Source organism: Carassius auratus, chromosome 36, assembly GCF_003368295.1.
Source record: "Carassius auratus strain Wakin chromosome 36, ASM336829v1, whole genome shotgun sequence".
NCBI classification, from domain to species: Eukaryota; Metazoa; Chordata; class Actinopteri; order Cypriniformes; family Cyprinidae; genus Carassius; species Carassius auratus.
In genome coordinates, this window is record NC_039278.1 from 17,391,829 (window position 1) to 17,417,247 (window position 25,419).

Below are 25,419 nucleotides of genomic sequence, written 5' to 3' on the forward strand. Positions count from 1 at the left end.
TGATTAGATTTTTGCATTAAGGAGCAGAAGTGTACCTATAAGGGGACCACTGTGTCCAGCTGTGTGTATTAAATCATGAACCTGTTCACTATGGTATGCAATAAAAATGAAGATAAACTTGTGCAAACAAAGATGGGTGTGCGGTATGTACATAAATAGAGAATACATATTTTGCTTTCTTGGTAACACAGCAGGTATGAGCAGCCTTATGGTTTTATTGAAGAAAAAGATGCATTGATGTGGTACTTGATTTCAGTAAGTGAATCGTGTTGAGCCGAAAGCTGCTTTGGTTTGGGGAGTCAGATTGATTCAAAGTTGTAAATTCTGAGTTCACAGGTCTTTTGAACTATTAATTTAAATGACCAGTTCATAAGAGTCAATAGTTTATGAATCCTGCAATTGCAAGCAGTGTGAGAAACACTGGTGAAATTTGTAAATCAAAGTTATATCCACCTAAAACTTGTTAATTAAACTTGTGGCCACTGTAGAGTAAATGTTTGCTAACATTTTACAGTGCACACAACTGTGAATGTGGTATCATGACTATGTTCATCTTAAAATGGACTTCACAAAGCTTTCAGTTTCCTGTGGTCTGATGAGTTACTTTTTAGTTCACCTACTGTGTGAGTCTCGTCTCTTCTCTCGCTCTCACTGTAATGGAGTTGTTCATCTTCATAGTGTTTCAGCTCCTGACGGAAGTTCAGTCTTACAGTAAGTGATCTCTGTTTTAATGCTGATTAAATACTGTATGTTCATATTTTAGTGAACAAACGGTCTTGAGCTATAAGTGAACCTACCGGAGAATTGCAGTAAAATGTTTTGTTTATAATCAGCAGTTGTCTTATTTAGGTTTTTAGAACGCAAAATATGGAAAATGATTGTGCTTGTAAACATTATCAGTCAGGAGATGTAATGTAGTGATTGAGTTTTGGGTTGTTTCAGAATCTCCTACTGTAAAAGTATCTCCAGATGTCATAAGAGAGTCCAGCTCAGTGAAGATCAGCTGTGAGACTCCAGCAGATGTTAGAGCGAGTCAGTGTTATTTCACCAAAAACAGAGAAGAGAGGAATATAAAAGTCAGTTCATCATGTCAGCTCGAGCTCACTGGTGCTGAAGTGCTCAGATGGGCAGGTGTAAAATCACCTGAATCAATTTACATGAACTGTTACTACACAATAAATGAACAAGGCATCAATAAACCATCATCTCATTCTCCTCCTGCCACAGTGACGGTTCTTGGTGAGATACTTCACTGCTGTTCTTATGTCTTAGAAACTGTTACTGCTATGTTTTTGATAACTGGATCATGTCTCTTTAAACAGATTCACTTCAGAAACCCTTCATCAGTGTTAGTGATAATGATGACCAGCTCTTCATATCATGTGAAATACCACTTTCGGTCAGAGCTGATTTCATCTGTAGTCTCTACTCTGAGGATGATGTTCTTCTGGATCACCGTGTCTCTCACTGGAGTCAGTCTGGAGGGAATCTTTGTGTGTTTTATGTAAGTCGTAGTGAACTCTTCACACAATCAGTGAACAGCAGAGAGCTGAGCTGTGTTTATTCACTCAAGATTGAACCTGAGATCAGATCACCACACAGTGACACAATCATCATCAGAGGTGAGTTATCACTATTATGATTTTTACATGAGCACATTTAAAGGGGGGGTGAAATGCTATTTCATGCATACTGAGTTTTTTACATTGTTAAAGAGTTGGATTCCCATGCTAAACATGGACAAAGTTTCAAAAATTAAGTTCTACGTTTGAAGAAGTATTTTTGTTCCAAAAAAACCTCTTCCGGTTTGTCACAAGTTTCGGAAAGTTTTTTTTCGAGTATGGCCCTGTGTGACGTTAGATGGAGCGGAATTTCCTTATATGGGTGCTAAGGCACTTCTGCCGGAAGAGCGCGCGCCCCGTATAGCAGAGCACTGAGAGGCTGAGCACAGCCTGATCAGAGCGAGAGCGTCGCGAAAAGTCACAAAAGACGTGTGTTTTTGGTTGCCAGGGCAAGACAACCCTGCACAGATTACCAAAAGAGAAACAGCATTAAGGGACCAGTGGATGGAGTTTATTTTTACAGAGCATCAACGGAGTTGTGCAAGTGTTTTTGTTTGTTTCCTGCATTTCGAAGATGCTTGTTTTACAAACAAGGCCCAGTTTGACGCAGGATTTGCGTATCTTTTTTTTCATAAGGATGATGCAATCCCCATGAAAAAGGGTCACGACCGTGTGTTGGAACCACAGGGGATGAGTAAAACTGCTTTAAATATCTCTGTGATGTTAACTTAGCTATCAGCGTGTAAGCACATCAAGTAAAAAACATGCGATGTTGTCATCAAACTGCACTTTCCACATGTACAAAAAAAAAAGACGACATAAAGTGGAACTTAGTCATTTTCCAAAATCGCTAAGCAAATATATTCAGTTTCAGTACATACCACATAGAGACGCCTTTGCTGATGCTGCTCTTGTTAAATTTCAGCTTCTGGATCTGTGTCACAGCTTACAAACGCTCTCAACTCAAAAGCCTACTGGCGCTCGTGATTCTTTAGCTCCGCCCACACGTCACGCCTCCAGCCGCTCGTGTTTTTCCGGGAAAATCGGTACAGACTATCTTTCTCTTATAAATATAATAAAAATAAAGACTTTTTGGAGTTATGAAGGATGCAGTACTACTCTATAGGTACTCAAGATTAACAGGATATTGAGTGAAAACGAGCATTTCACCCCCCCTTTAATGATTAGAGATGCCTGTATAATTCTCTAGCCAGATTTATTATGTAGGCTATTTTGAAATCTTGGAGGACAATGGATGAAAAAGAGAAATCCAGTTGTTCTATAGATTAGTGTATCAGACACTGAATCTGTAATCTTTTAACTCAGCTTACTGAGAATAACTTGTAGGTCATTTTCAGGCAAATGTGTGACTTTGATAAGTGAACAATCTGATACATTTAGACAGGAAGGAAGAGCTTTTTGAGATAAACATGACCATAATTGAGATCTCATAGAGACAGACATGACTGACAAATCTATGTAAACTAATTTCTGCCTAAAATGAAATCCGTGAGAGGAGAAACAAACAAAAAAAGTGATTAAAAAAATATATATTATTAAAGATTTTAAAATGTTCTTTATAAGTTCTCCTTAATATGTTCTGTATCCTTTAACAATATGCTTTACAGGTGCATCTCAATACATTAGAATGTCTAGGAAAAGTTCATTTATTTCAGTAGTTCAACTTAAATTGTGAAATTATGAAATTATGTTCATTTACTGTACATGTGGTTAATACTTGGTAGGGGCTCCTTTTGCTTTAATTTCTCCCTCAATTCAGCGTGGTATGGAGGTGATCAGTTTGTGGCACTGCTGAGGTGGTCTGGAAGCCCAGGTTTCTGTGACCTTCAGCTCACCTGCATTTTTTGGTCTCTTGTTTCTCATTTTCCTCTTGACAATAGCCCATAGATTATCTATGAGGTTCAGGTCTGGTGAGTTTGCTGTCCAGTCAAGCCCACCAACACCATGATCATTTAACCAACTTTTGGTGCTTTTGGCAATGTGGACAGGTGCCAAATCCTACTGGAAAATGAAATCAGCATCTTCATCTTCAAGCATGAAGTGCTCCAAAATTTCTTGGTAAACGGGAGCAGTGCCTTTGGTTTTCAAAAAAACACAATGGACCAGCACCCTAAATGATCACAGACTATGGAAACTTAAAACTTGACTTCAAGCAACTTGGGCTATGAGCTTCTCCACCCTTTTTCCAGACTCTAAGACATTGGTTTCCAAATGAAATACAAAACTTGCTCTCATCTGAAAAGAGGACTTTGGACCACTGGGCAACAGTCCAGTTCTTCTTCTCCTTAGCCCAGGTAAGACACCTCTGACGTTGTCTGTGGTTCATCAAATTCCTTGACACGTCTGTGTGTGGTAGCTCTTGATGTCTTGACCCCAGCCTCAGTTCATTCCTTGTGGAGTTCACTCAAATTCTTGAATCGATTTTGGTTGACAATCCTCATAAGGCTGTGGTTCTCTCGGTTGGTTGTGCATCTTTTACTTTCACACTTTTTTCCTTCCACTCAAGTCTCTGTTAACATGGTTGGATACAGCACTCTGTGAACAGCCAGCTTCTTTGGCAATGAATGTTTGTGGTTTACACTCATTGTGAATGGTGTCGATGATTGTCTTCTGGACAACTGTCAAGTCAGCAGTCTTCCCCATGATTGTGTAACCTAGTGAACAAAACTGAGAGACAATTTTGAGGACTCATGAAATCTTTGCAGGTTTTTTTAGTTGATTAGCTGAATGGCATGTCACCCTATATTAATTTGTTGTGTGAATTGGAGGGTTTCTTTTAAATGTTAGCCAAAATAATCAAAATAAAAAATCAAAGACTTAAACTACTTCAGTCTCTGTGTATTGAATTTATTTAATACATGAGTTTCATAACTTAAATAAATGAACTTTTCCACAACATTCTAATTTATTGAGATGCACCTGTATATGAGCTCATCACATGCCTTACTGATTATGACTTGATGTTCACACAGCAGCAATAAAAGGAACAGAATGCAAAAAATAGCCATTGCTCACACACTGACTGACAGTTAGTTTGCAATCAATATGTGAGTGTCAATCAATATTAAAAGTGTTGCTAAGCTATTATTGTACATAGTTGAAGTTTATATCTTAAAATCAAGTTAAACCTTCAAACACATAGAATTAAACACATTTTACATTACAAAAGGACTGAAGGTTTTTGCAACTTTCTGAAGAGTCACATGCTTCTATTCTGAGAGATCTCTCTGAACACATTATAATTTCTGTGTTCATCAGATCTTCCTCAGGCCAAGCTGAGAGCGTCTGCTTCAGTTATTCTGGAAAGAGACACAGTTGAGCTGAGCTGTGAGAATACTGAAGATCTGAAGATGGAGAAGTGTTACTTCTATATAAATGGAAGAGAAAGTAACTCAAAAGTGAGCTCATCATGTCAGCTCTCACTCACTGGATCTCAGATCAGTGTTTGGTCTGGAGGTCAGAGTTCATCTGTGAGAATAAGCTGCTTCTACACTGTGACGAAGAAACAAGTTCAAATACCATCTGCTCACTCTGATCCAGTGACGGTTACAGTCCAGAGTAAGTGATCTATCTATCTATCTATCTATCTATCTATCTATCTATCTATCTATCTATCTATCTATCTATCTATCTATCTATCTATCTATCTATCTATCTATCTATCTATCTATCTATCTATTCTACTCATGTGAAACAATATTAAGGTGATGTCAAGTTTCATCATCAATATGTGACATATGCTATTTTTCATATTTGAAGGACCTGTACCTTCAACAAACAAAATGTAATATAACATTTGTAAATCTCGTGCTAATTTACCCTGATAATGTAATATATATGTGTATATAAATAAATAAATAAATAAATAAATACACACTCTAAAAACTGCTGGGTTGAAAACAACCCAATTTGGGTTATTTTGGCAACCCAGCGCTGGGTCAAAAAGGGACGAACCCAACGATGGTTATTTTAATCCAATCAGATTATGTTTAACCCAGCATGCTGGGTTACTTTTTTATGGTTTAAAATTACTAGATTGCAGCCGTTACCGGAGAAACCTCTACCGCTCTTAGCGCCTCCTGCTGGAAGAAAATGAATTTGCAGAGTGCCACCACAAATTGATTGTAAGGCTGTGGGTAACACTGAATTGCTAAGCTAAAATGAACCCAAATTGAGCTAGGCATCTAGCGTACAAATATTGTTCATTGTGACGCCCAGTGGCTTTTTTCTGCCTTGTGTGTGTTTGTGTTTTGATTGCTTGCAGGTGGAAGTTGATTGTGGTGTAATTGGAGGCACCGGTTTCTGGGTGTTTGCTCCCTATAAAGACTGCTTCCTGTTGGTGGTTCTAGCACTTTCAGTCTTAATGTTGGTTAATGGCATGATTGTAAAATAAATTGAGAGGTTTTGGAAATGATTGTATTTCGTCTTCTCCTTATTTGTTGTGATCCTTTGTGTTTGCAACAAATGGGGGCTCGTCCCTAAGTGTTTAGTTTTGATTTGGAATTGTGTTTTTTTTATTTATTTTTTTGTTATTGGCCTGGCAGCAGGATTGGTAAGTTTGTTTTGGATTGTTTAAATTTGTAGAAGATATGAGTACATTTATTAAGCTTATTTGTTAGGTTTTTTTTTTCAACTCGCAGCTGTAGCTTATTTAGTTGGAACCCTTGAGTTTTGACTTTACTGTTAGGATTTAGCGACATGTCCTTTTTGGGCATGTTGAGTTTTTGTTTTAGTTTTAGTTTATTATTTTTGAGCAGATCGATGGTTAGACTTAAGTCTTGGGGCACGCCGAGGTTTGAGGGAATTGCCAATTTAATTGGTTGTTCTTCTCGACTTGCGGTATCAGGTGCATAAAAACCTGCCACTGTATGCTTGAAGATTAGGGTCTACTTTGTTTACTTTCTAGGGACTGTGTGAAGTTGAATCTCTAGGGTATCCTTTAGTGATGATTTTGCACTGAGTATGCAGTAGATTTTAAGTGTATGTTTTTATGGGTTTGTGAAGGTATAGATATTTTAAGTATGACATAGATTGAAGTTAGTGAATTTTTTGCAAATCTGTCTGAGCAGTTTTTTAATTTATTAACGAAAGATCAATTGATTGAAGTCGCAGCACATTATGATGATAACCTTTCTACGAATGATAGTTAAGAAAATATTCGGACCATTGTAAAAATTGCTCTGATAAATCAACATTCTGTCGTCTGTAGCGGAGTCAGATTTACAGATACCTGGAACCCTTCGGTAACACGGTCATTTGAACAACAAAAATAATTAGTTCTTCAAATGGAACAGCGTAAAATGGAGATGGAGAAACAAATTAGAACTGGAGACCGTATTTGCGAAGCAGGATTTGGAAAGAAGGAAATTAGATTTGCAACAACAGCGGCTTAACCTCATAAAGGAAGGTAGGATGCAAATGTTTGGTGACAGTGTTGTGTAAGAAAGTGACCTGTTTTCTGCTAAGTTTAATGTAGCAGCAAATTTGCGGTTGATGCCTTCATTTAATGAGAATGATGTGGATACCTTTTTCGTGTTATTTGAACGGGTTGCTGATAAACAAAAATGGCCTGAAACGAGCGCACCTTAATGTTGCAATGTGTTTTGACGGGTAAGTCGCACCGTTTATTCTGCGTTGAGCGGGGCTGAGAGTTAGAATTATAAGAAGGTTAAAGATGCTGTTATTAAGGCATATGAAATGAATCCAGATGCGTATTGCAAGAAGTTTTGTGGGCTTAAAAAACGTTTTACTCCAACACATGTCGAATTCGTGCGTGAATTAGAGTTCTGTTTCACACGTTTGTGTACTGCTTCGGCTGTTGAATCATTCGAGTATTTGATCAATTTATTAGTTTTAGAACAGTTTAAGAATATGCTTCCTAGTCAAACGGCTATGTATATTGCATAGTTTAAGGTGTTTACCGCAGCTGAGGCAGTTTTGGCTGATGAATGAGTTAATTCATAAATCCTGTTTTGATGCTGGCCGGTTGGAAAATGAACACGCAGGTAAAAATATTGTAACGTCGATTCAATCTCCAAATATGTCAGTTATGTAAATACAAATTGTTGCTAATTTGTAATTATTGCCATGGTCACTGGAAAGAAGATTGCCTGATAGTACTTAAGGCAAAAGATCACAATCGTTATAGCTTGTCCAATCCGACGGCATTGGCGGCCGCTGTTTCCATGAAAGGTGGTTTAGAGCTTGCAGGTGTGCCCCATGTTGAAAAGACCATCAGTGCAAATTCCGGTTTTTCACCTTTTGTTTCTGAGGGCTACGTATCACTTCCGCAGGGGGAGAAAGTACCGGTGAAAATTGTGAGATACTGATGCCTCTGCTTTGGTTATTTTGGAATCTGTATTGCCTTTTTCAAATTAAACCTTTACGGGTGTTTCATTGTTGATTTGTGGAATAGGTCTGACTAAAATGTCTGTACCTTTTACACAAGGTTTGTCTGTATTGTCATTTAATTCAAGGTGAAGTCGAATTGGGTGTGAGACCAGCTCTTCCAGTGGAAGGAATAGCTATCTGTCATTCTGGGGAATAATCTGGCAGGAGAGCGGGTTTGGCGTGATGTGCCATCACCTTTGTTACATCTAAACCTGTTTCTACTGGGGATCTAGATGAGAGTATGCAGAGTTTATCTGATGTTTTTTCAGCATGTGTGGTGCCGCTAGTCGAACAGCTGCAACCAGAAAGAGCACAGAACTGTCTGGGATGGATAGAGGGAATGGAAAATGTGTTGGCGGACGCATTGTCCCGTGCACCGGTGTCTTTTTTATTAATGTGATAATATATTGTGTTTGTCATTCGTGTGGTTCTTCCTAGGTCCCCGTTGTGGTGGTGTTGCAGTTTAGATGTTTTCGGATCTGGCGTTGCATTGACATGTTTCATCATGCAGGGTGATTTATGGGGTAAACTTTGAACTTAATTCTTAAAGTTTATTTTATGGGGGAGGGTGTGAAGCCCAGTGGCTTTTTTTCTGCCGTGTGTTTTGATTGCTTGCAGGTGGAAGTTGATTGTGGTGTAACTGGAGGCACCGTTTCTGGGTGTTTGCTCCCTATAAACACTGCTTCCTGTTGGTGGCAGGGGGGAACTGGATTTGGTGGCAGACTGGCAGTTCTAGCACTTTGTCTTAATGTTGGTTAATGGCATGATTGTAAAATAAATTAAGAGGTTTTGGCAATGTATTTTGTCTTTGTTGTGATCCTTTGTGTATGCAACATTTTAAAAATCACTTTTACACACACAGAATGACTATCAAAAGGTAAATCTTTATTGAAAACAAGAGAAAAGTAACATGCATATAAGAAATGCAGAAAGGTATGGCATTAACAGCCACAGACTTCTTAAAGCATTGAACATTTGTTGAATAACTTGAGATCAAATTGGACTGTTAAATTTTATATATTGTATTAAAATCTATTATACAATAATTGAACAATTAACCCTGTGTATGAATGACAGTGTAAAATCTTCTACTAAACGCAGAACAAGCATTTAACTTTTTACAAATTATATACACTTAGTTTGTTTCATAGTCCGTGAATACAGATCATGCATCACTGTCAGTTTACATGATCTCTTTAGCATATTTGATATAATCATGAAGAAGCCACATCAGCACAGCATGTGCCATCTTTTACATCATCCAGGGCAGCGTCCTCCTTTAAAACCACCGTTGCATCAGATTGGGGGGAAAGCACATGCTCTTCTTTGACCAGCATTCATCCAGTCACCACCTGCTCTTCAGCAGCGGCCTAAAAAGAGAAACCCCTTTTAAAAAAGAAAACCTTTAGCTATCCATTTTCAGATAGAGGTGTATTCACATCAGTAAGGATAGGTAAATCTGTGTTAAAGTTTCAACACTTTGTGTGGTTGATTAATATCTCCGTCTATCACAGCGCTCTAGAAGGCTATAATGGCAGCACTAGTGTGAGGGCATGTGATATTTTTTGAATAAATATATTGCTTTCAGAAAGCTACTTTACTGAAACATTAAAACAGACATGGCATTCACATACCTCACAAATGTTCATGTACGTGGAGGGCTGCTATTCTAAGGGTTAGTTCACCAAAAAATGAAAAATGGTCATAATTTACTCTACCCCATGTTGCTCTAGACCCATACAAATGCTGATAATTTTTGGAACACAAATACATATATTTAATATTCTCTTAATTTTTGTCCTCCATTGTAAGTGTGGGTGACATGTTAACATGTTCGCTATTATATAATTTAAGATTTATATTTAAATATTGGAATGGATTACTTCTACGATAACTCTGTATTTATGAGCCTTAAAAATACTGATTATCTAGACTATAAATGGATAAACAAAAAATTATGAGAAAAAATTAAAAAGATTTTAATTTGTGTTGTAAAGACAGACATAAGTATAGGTTTAGGAATGACATGAGGACAAGTAAATTATTTTTTGTGTGAACTATTCCTTTAAGAGGGAAGACCAAGAATGATGACTCTCCAAATCAGACAACTTCAAAGTTGGATTGAGTTCTGCAATAAAAAAACACAGACATCAATGGTTTTAATGAAATGAGCACCTAATCACATTGTTGTTGCATTAAAATGTGAAGTAAACAGGCAGGAGACAACACAAACATTTATTTTCTAAAAATAACTTAAATCTCAAAAGAATTAAACTCTCCTATGTCTCTGGCTTTCAACATCAACAAAAACAAACATTATTTTACTCTTAGTAAAACAACAACAACTGATAACTGATAACATGAAATTATGAAGTTTACTTCCCTTAAACTATCTTTCCCTGTCTTCTGAAGAAGCTGAGAAAATCACCTCTTCACACAAGCAGACTACTGTATCCTTAACTCCAAAGTTAGAGTTCTGCAAAGAAAAAAGGGACATAAATGGTTTAAACATCTACAAAAACAAACATTATTTTAGTAAGAATAAAGATAACTTGGAATTCTGAAATGTACTCTCCTTAAACCCGTCTGTCCCTCTCTTCAGAAGAACACTGTCTCCTCACAGTCTGTGAATCCTCACACAAACAGCTTCTGTGTCTTTAACTCTCGGTGCAGACACAAGCTCGACAAGTCTGAAACATTACATGCAAAACATACTTTCAACAATTACCACTTCAGTGGCCTCAAAATAATTATGCTAGTCTTTATTTCATAATGCTGTTTAGTTTAGGAAACTAACGTAAATTCAGTTTAACCGTGAAAAATAAGATAACAAATTAACATGAATTTAACCGTAACCATAACCGTCTATTAACACCTCAAAGTGCAGATATTGTAAAATCTTATGTAAATATGACAGGACACTCATGGACATTTTATATATACAGTACAGACCAAAGGTTTGGACACACCTTCTCATTCAAAGAGTTTTCTTTATTTTCATGACTATGAAAATTGGAGAGTCACACTGAAGGCATCAAGGGCTATTTGAGCAAGAAGGAGAGTGATGGCCTCCACGGTCACCGGACCTGAACCCAATCAAGATTTTCATAGTCATGAAAATAAAGAAAACTCTGAAAGAGCCATGGTGGAGAATGAGCCGACGACACCAGGGGGCCGACAGGCGGAGACTGCACTGGTGGGTGAGGAGCCCAAGATGGAGCAGCGCAGCCACAGAGCCAGGGTGACGTTGATGATCCGGAGGGCCTAGGTGGAGCAGAAGGCTCAGGCGACCAAGGCGGAGGTGGGGTCCTGGAAGACCGCTGTGGAGCCGGAGTGACCGAGGATGGAGGTGGAACCAGAGGGAAGGAGGAGCCTGACAGAGCCGAAGGGATGGAGTGACGAGGTGAAGCCAGAGGAGTGGAGTACCGAGGTGGCAGATGGTCGACGACTGACCAAGGTGGAGCCGGAGGGACGAGGGAGCCCGGTGGAGCAGGTGGGCTGCCAGGCCATGGTGGAGACAAGGCAGCTAAGAGCCAAGGCGGAGCCACTGGGTCGAAGGACCGAGGAGGAGTCCAGGGCTCGGAGGCTGGAGGCGGAGACAGGGCTTTAACACACCAAGGTGGAGCTGGAGACTGGCAGCCCAGTGGCGAACCATCGCGCCCAGATGGCGAGGACTGAGGGTGAGTTGCGGGACAGACTGGCACCAGCGGAGATGAGGTCGTGGAACTGGCTGGTCTAGGAGGAGGAGAGAGGGGAAGGATGGGAGGAAACACAGGAGGATCAGGGCTGGACAGAACCAGCGGAAGTGGAGCAGGGGAACTGGCAGGTCTAGGAGGAGGTGGGAGAGGGAGGCTGGGAGTTAATACAGGAGACACAGGAAATTCAGAGCTGGGCGGAACCAGCGGGGGCACAGAAAATTCAGAGCTGGGCGGAACCAGTGGAGATACAGAAAATTCAGAGCTGGGAGGAACCAGCGGACACACAGGAAATTCAGAGCTGGGCGGAACCAGCGGAGAAACAGGAAATTCAGAGCTGGGCGGAACCAGCGGAGACACAGGAAATTCAGGGCTGGGTGGAACCAGCGGAGAAACAGAAAATTCAGAGCTGGGCGGAACCAGCGGAAATGGAGCAGAGGAACTGACTGGAGGAGGTAGGGAGACTGAGAGGGTATACAGGGGGATCAGGGCTGGACGGAACCAGCGGAATTACCTCCATAGACCAGTCCATTAGATCCATAAGTTGCTCCATATTTCCCGAGACCATACAGCTCACCCTCAGTCACGGAAGTGTGGGCAGGGCTTTCCTCCACGCCCTCTCCACTAAGACTCCCACGATGCACGGTGTTGCTGGCTCACACACCTGGTCAGTCGCGCTCTCGAGGTCCTGCTCCCTGTCCGTGAATGGCTCGGGCTCTGCGGCTGCGGTGGGCTCTGGCTCCGTGCGGCGTGTTGGTGGCTGGCTGGTCTCTGGGTCGGGAGTGGGGCTGGAGATATCCTCTTCAGCGGTGCTGAAGGCCGGTGTAGAAGTTAGAGAGCGAGCGGTCGGGGAAGTGGGTAAGGCACGCCAGATCTAGAATGTCCCTGGTATGGTCCTCCAGTGAACGGTCCAGTTGCTCCAGGCACAGGAGACGGACTGCTGGAATGGCCATTCTGGGAGAGGGTGGAAAAAATAAAAAAATAAAGAAAGAAAAAACGCAGCTAAATAAACTATACTGTTAGGTCCGTGATTCTGTTACAAACGGGGTAGTGCTAAACGAAAGACTAAAGAGCTTGAGGAGGATGGTGATCAAAATTAGGAGTTTACTAGAAAACGAAGGAGACTACAGACTATATACAGCAAAAACATTAACTTCACAATATACATAGACAGATGCACATTCATTCAGAAGTGTTAATACATTCAATCACGGACGAGGGAGAACTGAACAGACCGGGTATTTAAACACAAAGACAGTAATGAGGGAACTGGAGACAGGTGGGGATCAATCAATTAACCAAAACAAGAAAAGGAAGTTGACCAAATAAGGGAACAGAAAGTTCATAAACGTAACAGTAAACTGATTCCTTGTAATTCTGATACATTTTCTCTGCAGTTTCAACACCAACCACCACTGAACATATGACTACATCAAGACCCATGACAACTTGTGAGTTATTAAATTTCTAAATCATTTTTGTTCTAACTACATTCTGAATGTCCTCAAAACAACTATCATTCTTTCAAACTCGTGATTATTTGTTGAACATTTACAATGTCATTGCAAAATTCACAATGTTTTTCTACAGCTTTAACTGTAATGCCAACTTCTGAAACCACAACAACATACAGTAAAACTTATAAGTTACTGATTATTACGCGTTAAGTTACACATTTTCTGATTATTATTATAACGGTAGCACTTTATTTTACAGTCCTGTTCCTCATGTACATACTATGTACTTATTATAGTAATTACAATAACTATGTAATAACTAGGTACTAACCCTGAACCTACCCCTAAACCTAACCCTAACCAATGTAGTTGCCTTGTATTACCAGAACTTACTTAGATAAATACACTGTAAGTACACTATAAGTACATGTTAGTACATGTACTGTAAAATAAAGTGCAACCATTATAACATTAGAACATGACTAAAAAGGACAGAAAGAAAGTAAATATTTTTGCAGCTTTCTGAAGAGCTTCTATTCTGAGATCTCTCTAAACACATTATATATGTTTTGTTCATCAGATCTTCCTCAGGCCAAGTTGAGAGCGTCTGCGTCAGTTATTCTGGAAACCGACTCAGTTGAGCTGAGCTGTGAGAATACTGAAGATCTGAAGATGGAGAAGTGTTACTTCAACATAAATGGAAGAGAAAGTAACTTAAAAGTGAGCTCATCATGTCAGCTCTCACTCACTGGATCTCAGATCAGTGTTTGGTCTGAAGGTCAGAGTTCATCTGTGAGAATAAGCTGCTTCTACACTGTGATGAAGAAACAAGTTCAAAAACCATCTGCTCACTCTGATCCAGTGACAGTAACTGTCCAGAGTGAGTTTCTCTATGCATATTTTGAAATAACAGATTTTTTTTACAGCAACAGAACTTAATCCATTTTCTCCAAAACAAATGACTACACATCTACTTGTATTTGTCCCTTGTGCGATAGTCTCAATGGTGACCTCTACTGATAAAACTGCCACAAAAACAAGTGAGTAAACTGTACATCTCAATATACCTTTAGAGGATTTTTTTAAATATTAATTTTCTGTTTATTTTGAATGAGTTGTCTAAACCAATGGTAAGTGACTGAAAATATATGTTTATCATGTTATATGTTTCTGTACAGCTTAGTTTTCTTATATTTTAATATTGTATTATGTTATCCTGTATTAAAAACTCATCTTAAGTTTTATTTCCTAACTAAATGCAGCTTGTGACATTACAATATATGTGTAGCTTCAACTGATGAGGCTTTGAAAACTGCCACAGGAACTCGTGAGTGAATATCATTTTTAAAATTAAACTTACTTCACAAGATGTTACAGTAGTCAGGGAGCGGAGACAGAGAATGACAGGGAATGATGTGTATTTGACACAAGCAGAGGTGAAGGAGAACGATGGTGAAGCAAACTGAAGCACTAAGGTGAGCAATGGGTTAGGATACGGTGCTGGATATGTCTTCCTCTTCCCCGTGGAGCAGGTCTGTCAGGGTGAATAATGTGGAAGATGTCCAGCAGGTTCGGGTCCAGGATGTCGTTGCGTGGAACCCATGAGCGTTCCTCTGTATCGTAACCTTCCCAGTCCATTAGATACTCAAGTTGTCCACCACGGTGTCGAAAATCCAAAATCTTACGAACCTCGTTGGTAGCACCATCGTCCAGGATGAGTGGATGGGGGGCTTCGGCTGCAACTACGCCAGGCTCTGTGGAGAAGGATACAGAAGGATGGTGGGGTTTGAGGAGTGATACATGAAATGTGGGGTGGATAAGATACTCAGGAGGGAGGTGTAGATTGTATGTGACTGGGTTGATCTGCTCTGTGATGGTGAATGGGCCAATGAATCTGGGACTCAGTTTGCGGCATGGTAGACGCAGGCGGATGTCTTGGGTTGACAGCCAGACCTTGTGTCCTGGTTGGTGTGCTGGAGCTTCGGAGCGGTGAAGGTCAGCTGTCATCCTGCGTCTACGTAGGGCCCGTTGTAGCTGATGGTGGGCCGAGCCCCAGACCCTCTCGCTCTCTTGGAAACAGAAGTCGACGGATGGTACGTCTGAGGGTTCTCCTGACCAGGGAAAGAGCGGCGGCTGGTAGCTGAGCATGCACTGGAATGGAGTGAGTCTGGTGGAAGGTTGGTGCAGGGAGTTCTGTGCGTACTGGAGGTGGATGAGGAGATACCCCCTGACTATGTAAAGCGCTTTGAGTAGCTAGAAAAGCTCTATATAAATGTAAGGAATTATTATTAATTATTCGCCCATCCCTGGAACGGTTCTAAGAGTCCTGGTGGCCATGACAGAAGGTACGAAGAAAGCAACCAATATCTTGGATTTTCCTCTCTGTCTGCTCGTTCAACTGAGGGTGGTATCCAGATGACAGGCTGACGGCCACACCTAGGAGGGAGTGAAAGGCCTTCCAGACTCAGGAGATGAATTGGGGACCTCTGTCAGAAACAATATCCTCATAGCTGTGGGTAGTCCCTTTAGAGGAATCAGACGGCATGATTGAGAGAATCTATAAACAATTACCAGAATACATGTAGAGTCTTTCAAAGGTGGTAGGTCTGTGACGAAGTCCACCCCTAGGTGTGACCATGGACGGTTAGGAACGGGCAGAGGGAGGAGTTTGCCAGATGGTAGGTGACTCCTCGAGACGGTGCATTTCCTACATCCTTGCACGTACCTTCTGATGTCGGATGCCATGTAGGGCCACCAGAAGCGTTCACTCAGCAGCGAGAGGGTTTCATTGACCAGTGCCTAGTGAGATGTGAGCTAAGTGGAGTGCGCCGTGTTCTGGTGATGTATTACAAGCCCGGTTGACAACCCGGCAGGGCGTTGGTTGAGGAATTGGAGGAGGGCAGAGTCTCCATTGACCAAGTGTTTGGGCAGACAATTAATTTTTCAGGGAGTAGTGAAGTGAAGTGACGTTCAGCCAAGTATGGTGACCCATACTCAGAATTTGTGCTCTGCGTTTAACCCATCCGAAGTGCACACACACAGAGCAGTGAACACACACACACACACACACACACACTGTGAACACATACCCGGAGCCGTGGGCAGCCATTTATGCTGCGGCGTCCGGGGAGAAGTTGGGGGTTCAGTGCCTTGCTCAAGGGTACCTAAGTCGTGGTATTGAGGATGGAGAGAGAACTGTACATGCACTCCCCCCACCCACAATTCCTGCCAGCCCGAGACTCGAACTCACAACCCTTCGATTGGGAGTCCAACTCTCTAACCATTAGGCCATGACTTCCCCTCTTAACTCGTAGAGCTGCAGGCTCCTCCAGGTTTTCTTCAGGAGTGTAACAACGGGATAAGGCTTCAGCCTTAATTAAGAGAAATTAAAGTGGGTAATAAATAGAGCCCATCATGCTTGCCTGGGGTTAAGCCTCTTGGCCATACGCAGATATTTGAGGTTCTTGTAGTCTGTGAGTACCAAGAAGGGGTGTTTGGCTCCCTCCAGCCAATACCTCCACTCTTCAAGCGCCAACTTGATGGCTAGGAGTTCACGGTTGCCGATGTCAGGTGATGTGGTAGAAGTTAGTGAAACCGAGGAATCGTTGGAGTTCTTTTATGGTAGCGGGGGTTGGCCAGTTCCGGACGACATCACAAGATATTTGTAGTGTTCAGTAGGGGTGATAAAGGCTGTCTTCCACTCGTCCCCCTCACATATTCCGATGAGGTTATATGCACTGCAGAGGTCCAACTTGGTGAAGACAGTGGCACCACGGAGATGTTCCAGGGAAGCTGGGACGAGAGGAAGAGGGTATTGGAATTTAATGGTTATTTTGTTGAGGGATTGATAATCAACACATGGCCGCAAGCCTCCGGGTTTTCCAGTTATTGAATGTGGTATCTGACGTGAATCTGGTATGCTGACGGCGTTGCCGTGGTAGTGAGGTTGAGCTGATGGCAGGGGGTTCCGGAGATGAAGTTGCTGGCTGACCCAGAATCGAGGAGTGCATAGACTGGATGGGAAAAATCAGCGGTAGTAAGTGTCACAACAGTGGCGAGTGGCTTCATCTGATACTTGGACGGACGGGGCATAGGGAGATGATATGCCCCAGTGATCCACAGTATAAGCAGAGATTCTGGGCCTGCCATCTTTGCCGTTCAGTCATCGTGATACAGTGGAATCTACTTGCATGGGTTCATGGACTGGTTCTGGAGAGCTGACGGTCTCTGGACAGCAGAGGGGCGAGTTGGCTTTTGACTGGCCCTGGTGCTCTTCGAGGCACGACTGCATACGAGTGGTGAAGTGGATGGATAGTAGAATGAAGCGTTTGAACCCGATGGTGTCCTCGTATGCTGCGAGATGCAACTGTACTCTAGGATCCAATCCCTGATGGTAGGTGGTCAGCAAGGCTTGCACATTCCATCCACTTGTGGCCGCGAGAGTCCTTAACTTAAGAGCATATTCATTGACAGTAATTTTTTCCTTGTTTTAAACTATAAAGTTTCTCACCAATGGATGAATCCCAGGCAGGTCTACTGAAAACTTATTTGAAGTGGTAAACAAAGCTAGAATATGACGGGATGACAGAATAATTTTGGGTCCAAATGGAATCGGCCCATTGTAGTGCTTTACCTTTGCACCTGGGAGATTAAGAAGGCTATCTTTGATCGTTCGGTGGGGTACAGTTTGCATCTCCAGGACCAGCTAGCATTGGAGGAGAAATCTGCTGCATTCCTCCGCCAAACCAGAGAAGGGCACTGGTTTGGCCATGGAGCTGGCGTGTACGGTAGGTAAGAAAGAGGTGATGTTGTTTCCGGAAGTGCTCGCTGGTGAAGGGGGTGATGGAATGCTGGTGATCGTCTGACGTAACGCATCAACGAGGTCCTGGGAGGGGTCTGCTTGTGTCGATCATTCTTGGTCTGGTCTTCTGTTGCAGTAGTCAGGTACCGGAGACAGAGAATCACAGGGAATGATGTTTATTTGACACAAGCAGAGGTGAAGGAGAACAATGGTGAAGCAAACTGAAGCACTAAGGTGAGCAATGGGTAAGGACACGGTGCTGGTGTCTTGGGAGGTGAGATGATCCGAGAGGTAGTAGCTTGAGGCGATGGAGGAAGATGACGCACACACACACACGATGGGAACAGGAGGACACCGGAGATCACTGGAGAGAGGTAAGTCAGGTATATGGTTAGTCCTTAGAGTTAGCAGGTAGGTATTGACCTAGTTGTGAACGAGACCGGACAGTGACTGCATGTGTGTGTGTGACTTTTAAGTGCTGGGGAGATTGTGGGTACTGTAGATGAGGAGCAGGTGACTGTGATTAGTACTCTGGTGATGGTGTGTACTGTGATTGGGTGGTGTTGGAGCCTGGCGTGTCTTTGCGCATTTCACTTTAAACTTCTTCAAAGAGAGTGAGAAAAAAACACTTCTTACTCAGAAATGTGATTGTTCCTGTTCATTCAAAGCATTAGTAGACAAATAGTGTCATATAGATACAGCTAAACTCTATAATTGATCATTGTCTGTGGAAACTAATCTAGAAAGAAACACTGTCTGAATAATGTCTGTAATCATCATGCAGTTTGTACTCTAATCTGATTTAATTTGAGATCTTTTCTTTTGCAGCTGTTCGTCACACTGTTCACACTCACTCTGAAGGTTGTTCATTCACTCACTACACACAACTGCTATTCTGAGTATTTGCAAAATCTAACAAAAACCTTGAAATGTACTTGTTTCATGATCATATATTCCGTACATGGTACAGTGCTGTGAAAATGTATTTCCCCAACTTTATTTTTCTCCTTTTGAACATATTTTATATTAAATAGTTTTAGATCTTCAAATGAAATACAACACAGGCAACACATATAGTTTATATTTGTATCGGTGTATTATAGGGCTGGGACAATGCGTCGATGCAAAAAATACGTAGACTCAAAATATGTGCATCGATTCGCGACCTGTTTTTACCGATCACCGGTGATCAGCGCGAGATGCATGCCGGTTAGAAATGTGTCCGAGTGACGTCCGCCTTGCTCTGATGTCATGCTGACTTATGTCAAAAATCTCTCACGAGCGCAAGGCGCACGTGTCGGATTCAGCAGTCGGGCGCATTTGCTCTCCATCGACTGCGCTGATCAAAAGCACGATGGGAATCGACTTGCTGATGACACAGCTTAATGCTCATTGGTTTAAACAACTGTGATGTAATGTTCTCTTTTAAAAATTTTGATTTTAAAACTCTAATATCATGTTTTGTGTGTTTGTTATGTGTGTGAATATTCCCAAACTATCTGACAGTGCGATCTCTTTGGGTTATGTAATTTAATATTTATATAAAAAAAAATCTAATAAATAAAAACACATCTGTCTGTATTAAAGAAAAAAAATATTGATAAACATGTCTTTGGTATCAAATGGGTGTCTTGTTCATTCTATTAGTTTTCATATAAAAGCAACAGAACTTGAATTACATCCAGTTTATTAGCAACACTGTGCACAAGTGTGAATAACGCGATGGCCATCTTTGATCTCACAGGTGTCAGATCTATGGAAGCATATAGGTAGCATTATTCAATTTGGGATGTAATATGCAAAATGACAATGCAATATGTAAAATGGCAATGCATTTCTGTATTTACATTTACATTTTCCAATACATTTCTGCAACGTTTGGTGCAAAATGAAAATGAAAATTAAATTACATAATTTTCATTTGCCATTTACTACACCAGTTTTAATATGTAAAATGAATATTAATTTTAATGCTTTATAAGTTGCAAAATTAAAATGAAAATGTATTACAGAAATGATTAGATATGTCTAACATGTTAAAGCAAAAACTGTGGCAAAATGATCATTTAAATGCTATTTTTCTTAATTGCATTAACACTCACAGTCAAGACACTTACGATTGCATTTTCATTCGGTGTCCCGCAATGAATGTAGCAAAATTCAATGTGCACATTGAAAATGCATTCCGAGCCGATCACGTGTCCCCGCCCTCGCGCCACGTCAATCACTGCGTGAACAAGGCGGGGCTTACAGAAGGTCAGAGACTCAAGTCTCAAGAAGAGGATTCAATCAAGTGAGACAACATGGACAAGACAGTTGGTCCGTGTATGTTTTGATCATTTCTGTTTATGGCTTCAATATTTCATTCGGACTTGTGGGCGGAGCTGAAACGCTGCTTTCATCTGATTGGTCGAATCGGATCGGTTTTCATCTGACAGCCTTCAGCTGAAATGTCTGAAACTACACTCACTGTTAATTAGCATAATATTTGAATCAGATGTAGCTGGGCACATAATTCGTGCTGCTGAGACCTGCAAATTATTTCTAGGTTGTAGTATTGTATGAATATTGTCCCACTGATAAAAACAGTGCAAATAGTTCTGTCCCTTTGTATAACAGTAAAGTGGAAATAAATATAGTTACATTTATGAAATAAAATTAAATAGGATTTTTTGGGAAGGTAAGTCTGGCCAGTTATACAAGCAACACGAGTCGGACGAGTCTAAAGATATGAGCTGAATTGGGTGAAACATTAAAGTTCTAGTCTGTGTCAATTACTCTCATAATAAATAATAATAATAATGTTAACTGTATTTTTCGGTATAAGTTGCATCAGTCCAAAAATACGTCATGACGAGGAAAACAACATATCGTCATGACGTATTTTTGACTTATATAATATAAGTCTCACTGGACTATATGTCACATTTATTCAAGACCAAGAGAAAACATTACCGTCTACAGCCGCGAGAGGGCGCTCTGGGGTAGGCTACAGGAGCACTGAGCAGCATAGAGCTAATTTTACTATTTTTATTTAGAAATGTAACTATATTCATTTTTACAATTATTTATTAATGACACACACACACACACACACACACACACACACACACACACACACACACACACACATACCTAGTGCCTTATGACTTAAAAGATGAGAGTGGTAAATGTTACAGACATGGAACTGTTCAGTCTATTATTGATTTTAATTTCCACTTCACTGTTATCCAAAGGGACAGAACTATTTGCACTGTATTTATCAGTGGGACAATATTCATACAATACTACAACCTAGAAATAATTTGCAGGTCTCAGCAGCACGAATTATGTGCCCAGCTACATCTGATTCAAATATTATGCTAATTAACAGTGAGCGTAGTTTCAGACATTTCAGTGCTTCATTCGCACTGACTCTTTTGCCTGAAAGAATGACAAGACCGAGCTGAAGGCTGTCAGATGAAAACCGATCCGATTCGACCAATCAGATGAAAGCAGCGTTTCAGCTCCGCCCACAAGTCCGAATGAAATATTGAAGCCATAAACAGAAATGATCAAAACATACACGGACCAACTGTCTTGTCCATGTTGTCTCACTTGATTGAATCCTCTTCTTGAGACTTGAGTCTCTGACCTTCTGTAAGCCCCGCCTTGTTCACGCAGTGATTGACGTGGCGCGAGGGCGGGGACACGTGATCGGCTCGGAATGCATTTTCAATGTGCACATTGAGTTTTGCTACATTCATTGCGGGACACCGAATGAAAATGCAATCGTAAGTGTCTTGACTGTGAGTGTTAATGCAATTAAGAAAAATAGCATTTAAATGATCATTTTGCCACAGTTTTTGCTTTAACATGTTAGACATATCTAATCATTTCTGTAATACATTTTCATTTTAATTTTGCAACTTATAAAGCGTTAAAATTAATATTCATTTTACATATTAAAACTGGTGTAGTAAATGGCAAATGAAAATTATGTAATTTAATTTTCATTTTAATTTTGCACCAAACGTTGCAGAAATGTATTGGAAAATGTAAATGTAAATACAGAAATGCATTGCCATTTTACATATTGCATTGTCATTTTGCATATTACATCCCAAATTGAATAATGCTACCTATATGCTTCCATACAGATCCACTACGAGAAGAGAGATCTGTCCGGCTTGCCTGCGCTTTGTTCACTCCTCCTCTCACTGCAGCCGCCACTCTCGCCTGACAGGGCGCGTACGAGAGAGAGCACCGGCTGCGCCTGCGCGCGCACTCACAGTCTTCAAACAACACGAACGCTTCTTGCTCTCTCTCCCTCGTGCATATTAATCAAAATCATTAAACACGATAGAAAAGAGGGTGAAACACCAAAGTTACACGCGTGCTCGCGCACTCACAGTCTTCAAACTAAACGAGCGCTGTCTTGCTCTCTCTCTCTCCCTCGTGCATATTAACCCAAATCATTAGACACGATAGAAATGGGGCGGAACGCCAAAATTTCACGTGGAGCATTCGGAGATTTTTTTTTCCTCCATGACAGGCTGCTGGCTCCCACTGCTATTTTTTTTTTTTTTTTTTTTTTTTTTTATTGTGGAGAAGCACTCTGGGTATTAGCTTAAAGCCCTCAAGTTTACATTGGTTACTGTATTCTTTCAATTGCTCTAAACAAGTATTTTGGGTGACCTTTTTTATTGAATGCTAGACATCATGTTGTTGTTATTTTTATCTGAAAGAATAACTTTTTTTCAGTAAGCTAAGCCCTATGTGTTCAGTAAGCTTGTTTCAGTAAGCTATGTGTTTTCAAGGCTTCAAGGTTTTATTGAATGCTATCTCTATACAAGTGCAAAGTAATGCATTCTTAGTCAGTCTTTTATTTTGTAATAAAGCAATAAACATAAGAGCAATAAACATAAATTGCAATGTTAAGGAATTCATGTTTTTTTCATTCAGATATGTAAATCAACATGTATAAATTGTTAGTAGTCAATTAATGGGGAGATCGAAATCGAATCGGTCTGAAAAAAATAATTAATCGTTAGATTAATCGATGCATCGAAAAAATAATCGCTAAATTAATCGTTTAAAAATTAATCGTTTATCCCAGCCCTAGTGTATTACCAAAAAAAAAAAAAAAAAAAACCCTGAAACTATTTTGTAAGGGATATGCACTAGTACTGAAGAAATCATAATGGGGACAAACTTTTTCACAGCACTTAATGATAATTCTAAAAATCTGAACATTATTAATCTGATTTAGTGAAATTATGCATGTTCATTCATATAATAATTTATATAATTTAATTATATAAGTAATGTAATTAAATTATGCAAATGTAATAATTAAAAAACCTTTCTTCTGACAGGCTCATGGCTTTCAGTAGTGCTGGTTTTCACTGTTATTGGTTTATTTCTGTCTGGACTCATAGGATTCATCTTTCTGTGCCGCTTCACCAGTAAGAACAATATATAGGTTTAGTTGTAAGTAAACTGGTAAACTCCATGATATAGAAACATATGATAATAAAGTCTGTGTCTCTGCAGGTTCTGCTGATGTTCTCACAGAGGTGTATTACACCTCCTGCCAGATAGAAACAACATCTCTTTTAACCTCTTCTGACTGCCCCTCAAAACATGGATGACCTGTTTGCTTTCTTTTCCTTTCGCTAAAGTATTAAATCTTTAGTCTACATGTATACATTTTCTTTAAACTATTGTAACACACATTGCTTTTAACATATGATGCGATAAATTCTAACAACAAAGTTGACAGCTGTACTGCAACAATTTCAGAAAATGATCATAAGTGTCCTACTGGATTTGTCTGTCTGTTTTTTTTTTTTTTTACTTTCAGATCAATAACCATCTGAACTGCTTACTTTTATCTGCATGCTTTTATGCAGTAGCTTACATAAGATTATCTGATTATATTTTTGCATTAAGGAGCAGAAGTGTACCTATAAGGGGACCACTGTGTCCAGCTGTGTGTATGAAATCATGAACCTGTTCACTATGGTATGCAATAAAAATGAAGATAAATCTAAACAAAGATGAGTGTGCGGTATAAACAAAGAATACATGTTTTGCTTCCTTGGTAACACAGCAGGTATGAGCAGCCTAATTGCTTTAATGAAGAAAAAGATGCATTGATGTGTTACTTGATTTCAGTAAGTGAATCGTGTTGAACCGAAAGCTGCTTTGGTTTGGGGAGTCAGATGAAAGAGCCCAATTCAGCACCCGTGGTGTTCTGTGCGCACAGGGCACATGCAGAAAGATGCGTCTCAAAACGACTGAACACCAAATTTGCCTCTTTTTGCTCTTGTACCGACAAATACATACAAAATGTGTCAAAATACCCGTCTTGGAAAGTATATTCGAAATAACTGTCGGTTATGTCTTAAGTGAAAGTAAACAGTAAAGAAAAAAAATTTGATGTGTATTATATTGGATGCATTCATTGTCTCTAAAAGTGACCACGTCTAATTTAGCTACTAGCTGCTGTAAGTAAATTAATGTATTAATGCACAAACCAACAATTATTCTGACACCAGATATATTTTTTGATATATATATACATTATACCCAAGAATGGACTACTAGTGAAATTGAATAATAATAATAATAATAATAATAAAATTGGGACCAAAATTATTCAGCACCATGTTTTGCTTATGTGTTTTTTTCCTGAATTGCTAATGCAACACAGTCTGAACAAAATTATGCATTGCTTGGTAATTGGTCAACAAAGTATTGACAGTTGTGTAAATATTGTCATAATAACAGCTGTCTGAAGTTTTGGTTGATTGTAATTGATTTCACATCTTTCTTTCAAAGTTATCTAGCATTAACGAGATGAATTTGTTCTGACACAGTTTAACTCTGAGTTCTTGTCATTTTTTTTTTTTTTTTACCATTTTCCATACTATAGCAAATAAACTCTGATAATGTTATAAATGTTGAAGGTGTCTGAATAAATTTTGGTTTTATTGTATATTTAATTTTTACAATGAAGACAATGCAGTGCTATCTTACATTTAATTATTCAGTTTCTGTACCTGGACACCTACAAACTTGAAAAAAAAATTTTAGTAAATAACACAAATAAATTAATAGAATGAACTTACCAATTAAACAATTTCAAACAGGGCCCACTGGTACACAAACCCCAGGTGTACCAGGGCCCCACAAACCCCAGCTAGGCCCTGCCTCCATGAGCTAGCAAACACTTGTGACTTTGGTGCTGCTAAAAAGGAGAATATTCGCGACAGGATCGTGTTTCGGATTCAGAAAAGAGAGCTGTCAGAAAAGCTCCTATTAATAACCAAATTGAAACTCAGAAATGCCGCAGAGCTCGTGAGGCAGTCTGAACAAGTCCCTGGACACATTAATGAACAGGTTGCCAGCGTCAGTGCTCAAATCAGAGAGGTAGAAATCATGGGAAAGGTGAAATTTGTCCAGCAAAAGGTGCCGAGGGTCCCAAATGCAGGAAAAAGGGTCATTTC

At 40.1% G+C, this 25,419-nt stretch overlaps 1 protein-coding gene and 1 long non-coding RNA gene across 2 annotated transcripts; both read left to right on the plus strand.

Annotated features, from left to right (window-relative positions):
- Positions 1-4,847: 4,847 nt before the first annotated feature.
- LOC113055468 (uncharacterized) lies at positions 4,848-23,939 on the plus strand. Its single transcript, XM_026221790.1, has 7 exons — positions 4,848-5,141; positions 13,066-13,119; positions 13,706-14,005; positions 14,124-14,165; positions 18,755-18,787; positions 23,284-23,373; positions 23,462-23,939. Exons 1-7 carry the CDS (start codon positions 4,934-4,936, stop codon positions 23,557-23,559), a joined length of 825 nt encoding a protein of 274 aa, XP_026077575.1. The 5' UTR covers positions 4,848-4,933; the 3' UTR covers positions 23,560-23,939.
- LOC113055470 (uncharacterized) lies at positions 5,813-8,742 on the plus strand. The gene is made up of 3 exons (XR_003277532.1): positions 5,813-6,135; positions 8,412-8,497; positions 8,592-8,742. It is a non-coding gene; the product is annotated as an uncharacterized LOC113055470 (long non-coding RNA).
- Positions 23,940-25,419: the final 1,480 nt, after the last annotated feature.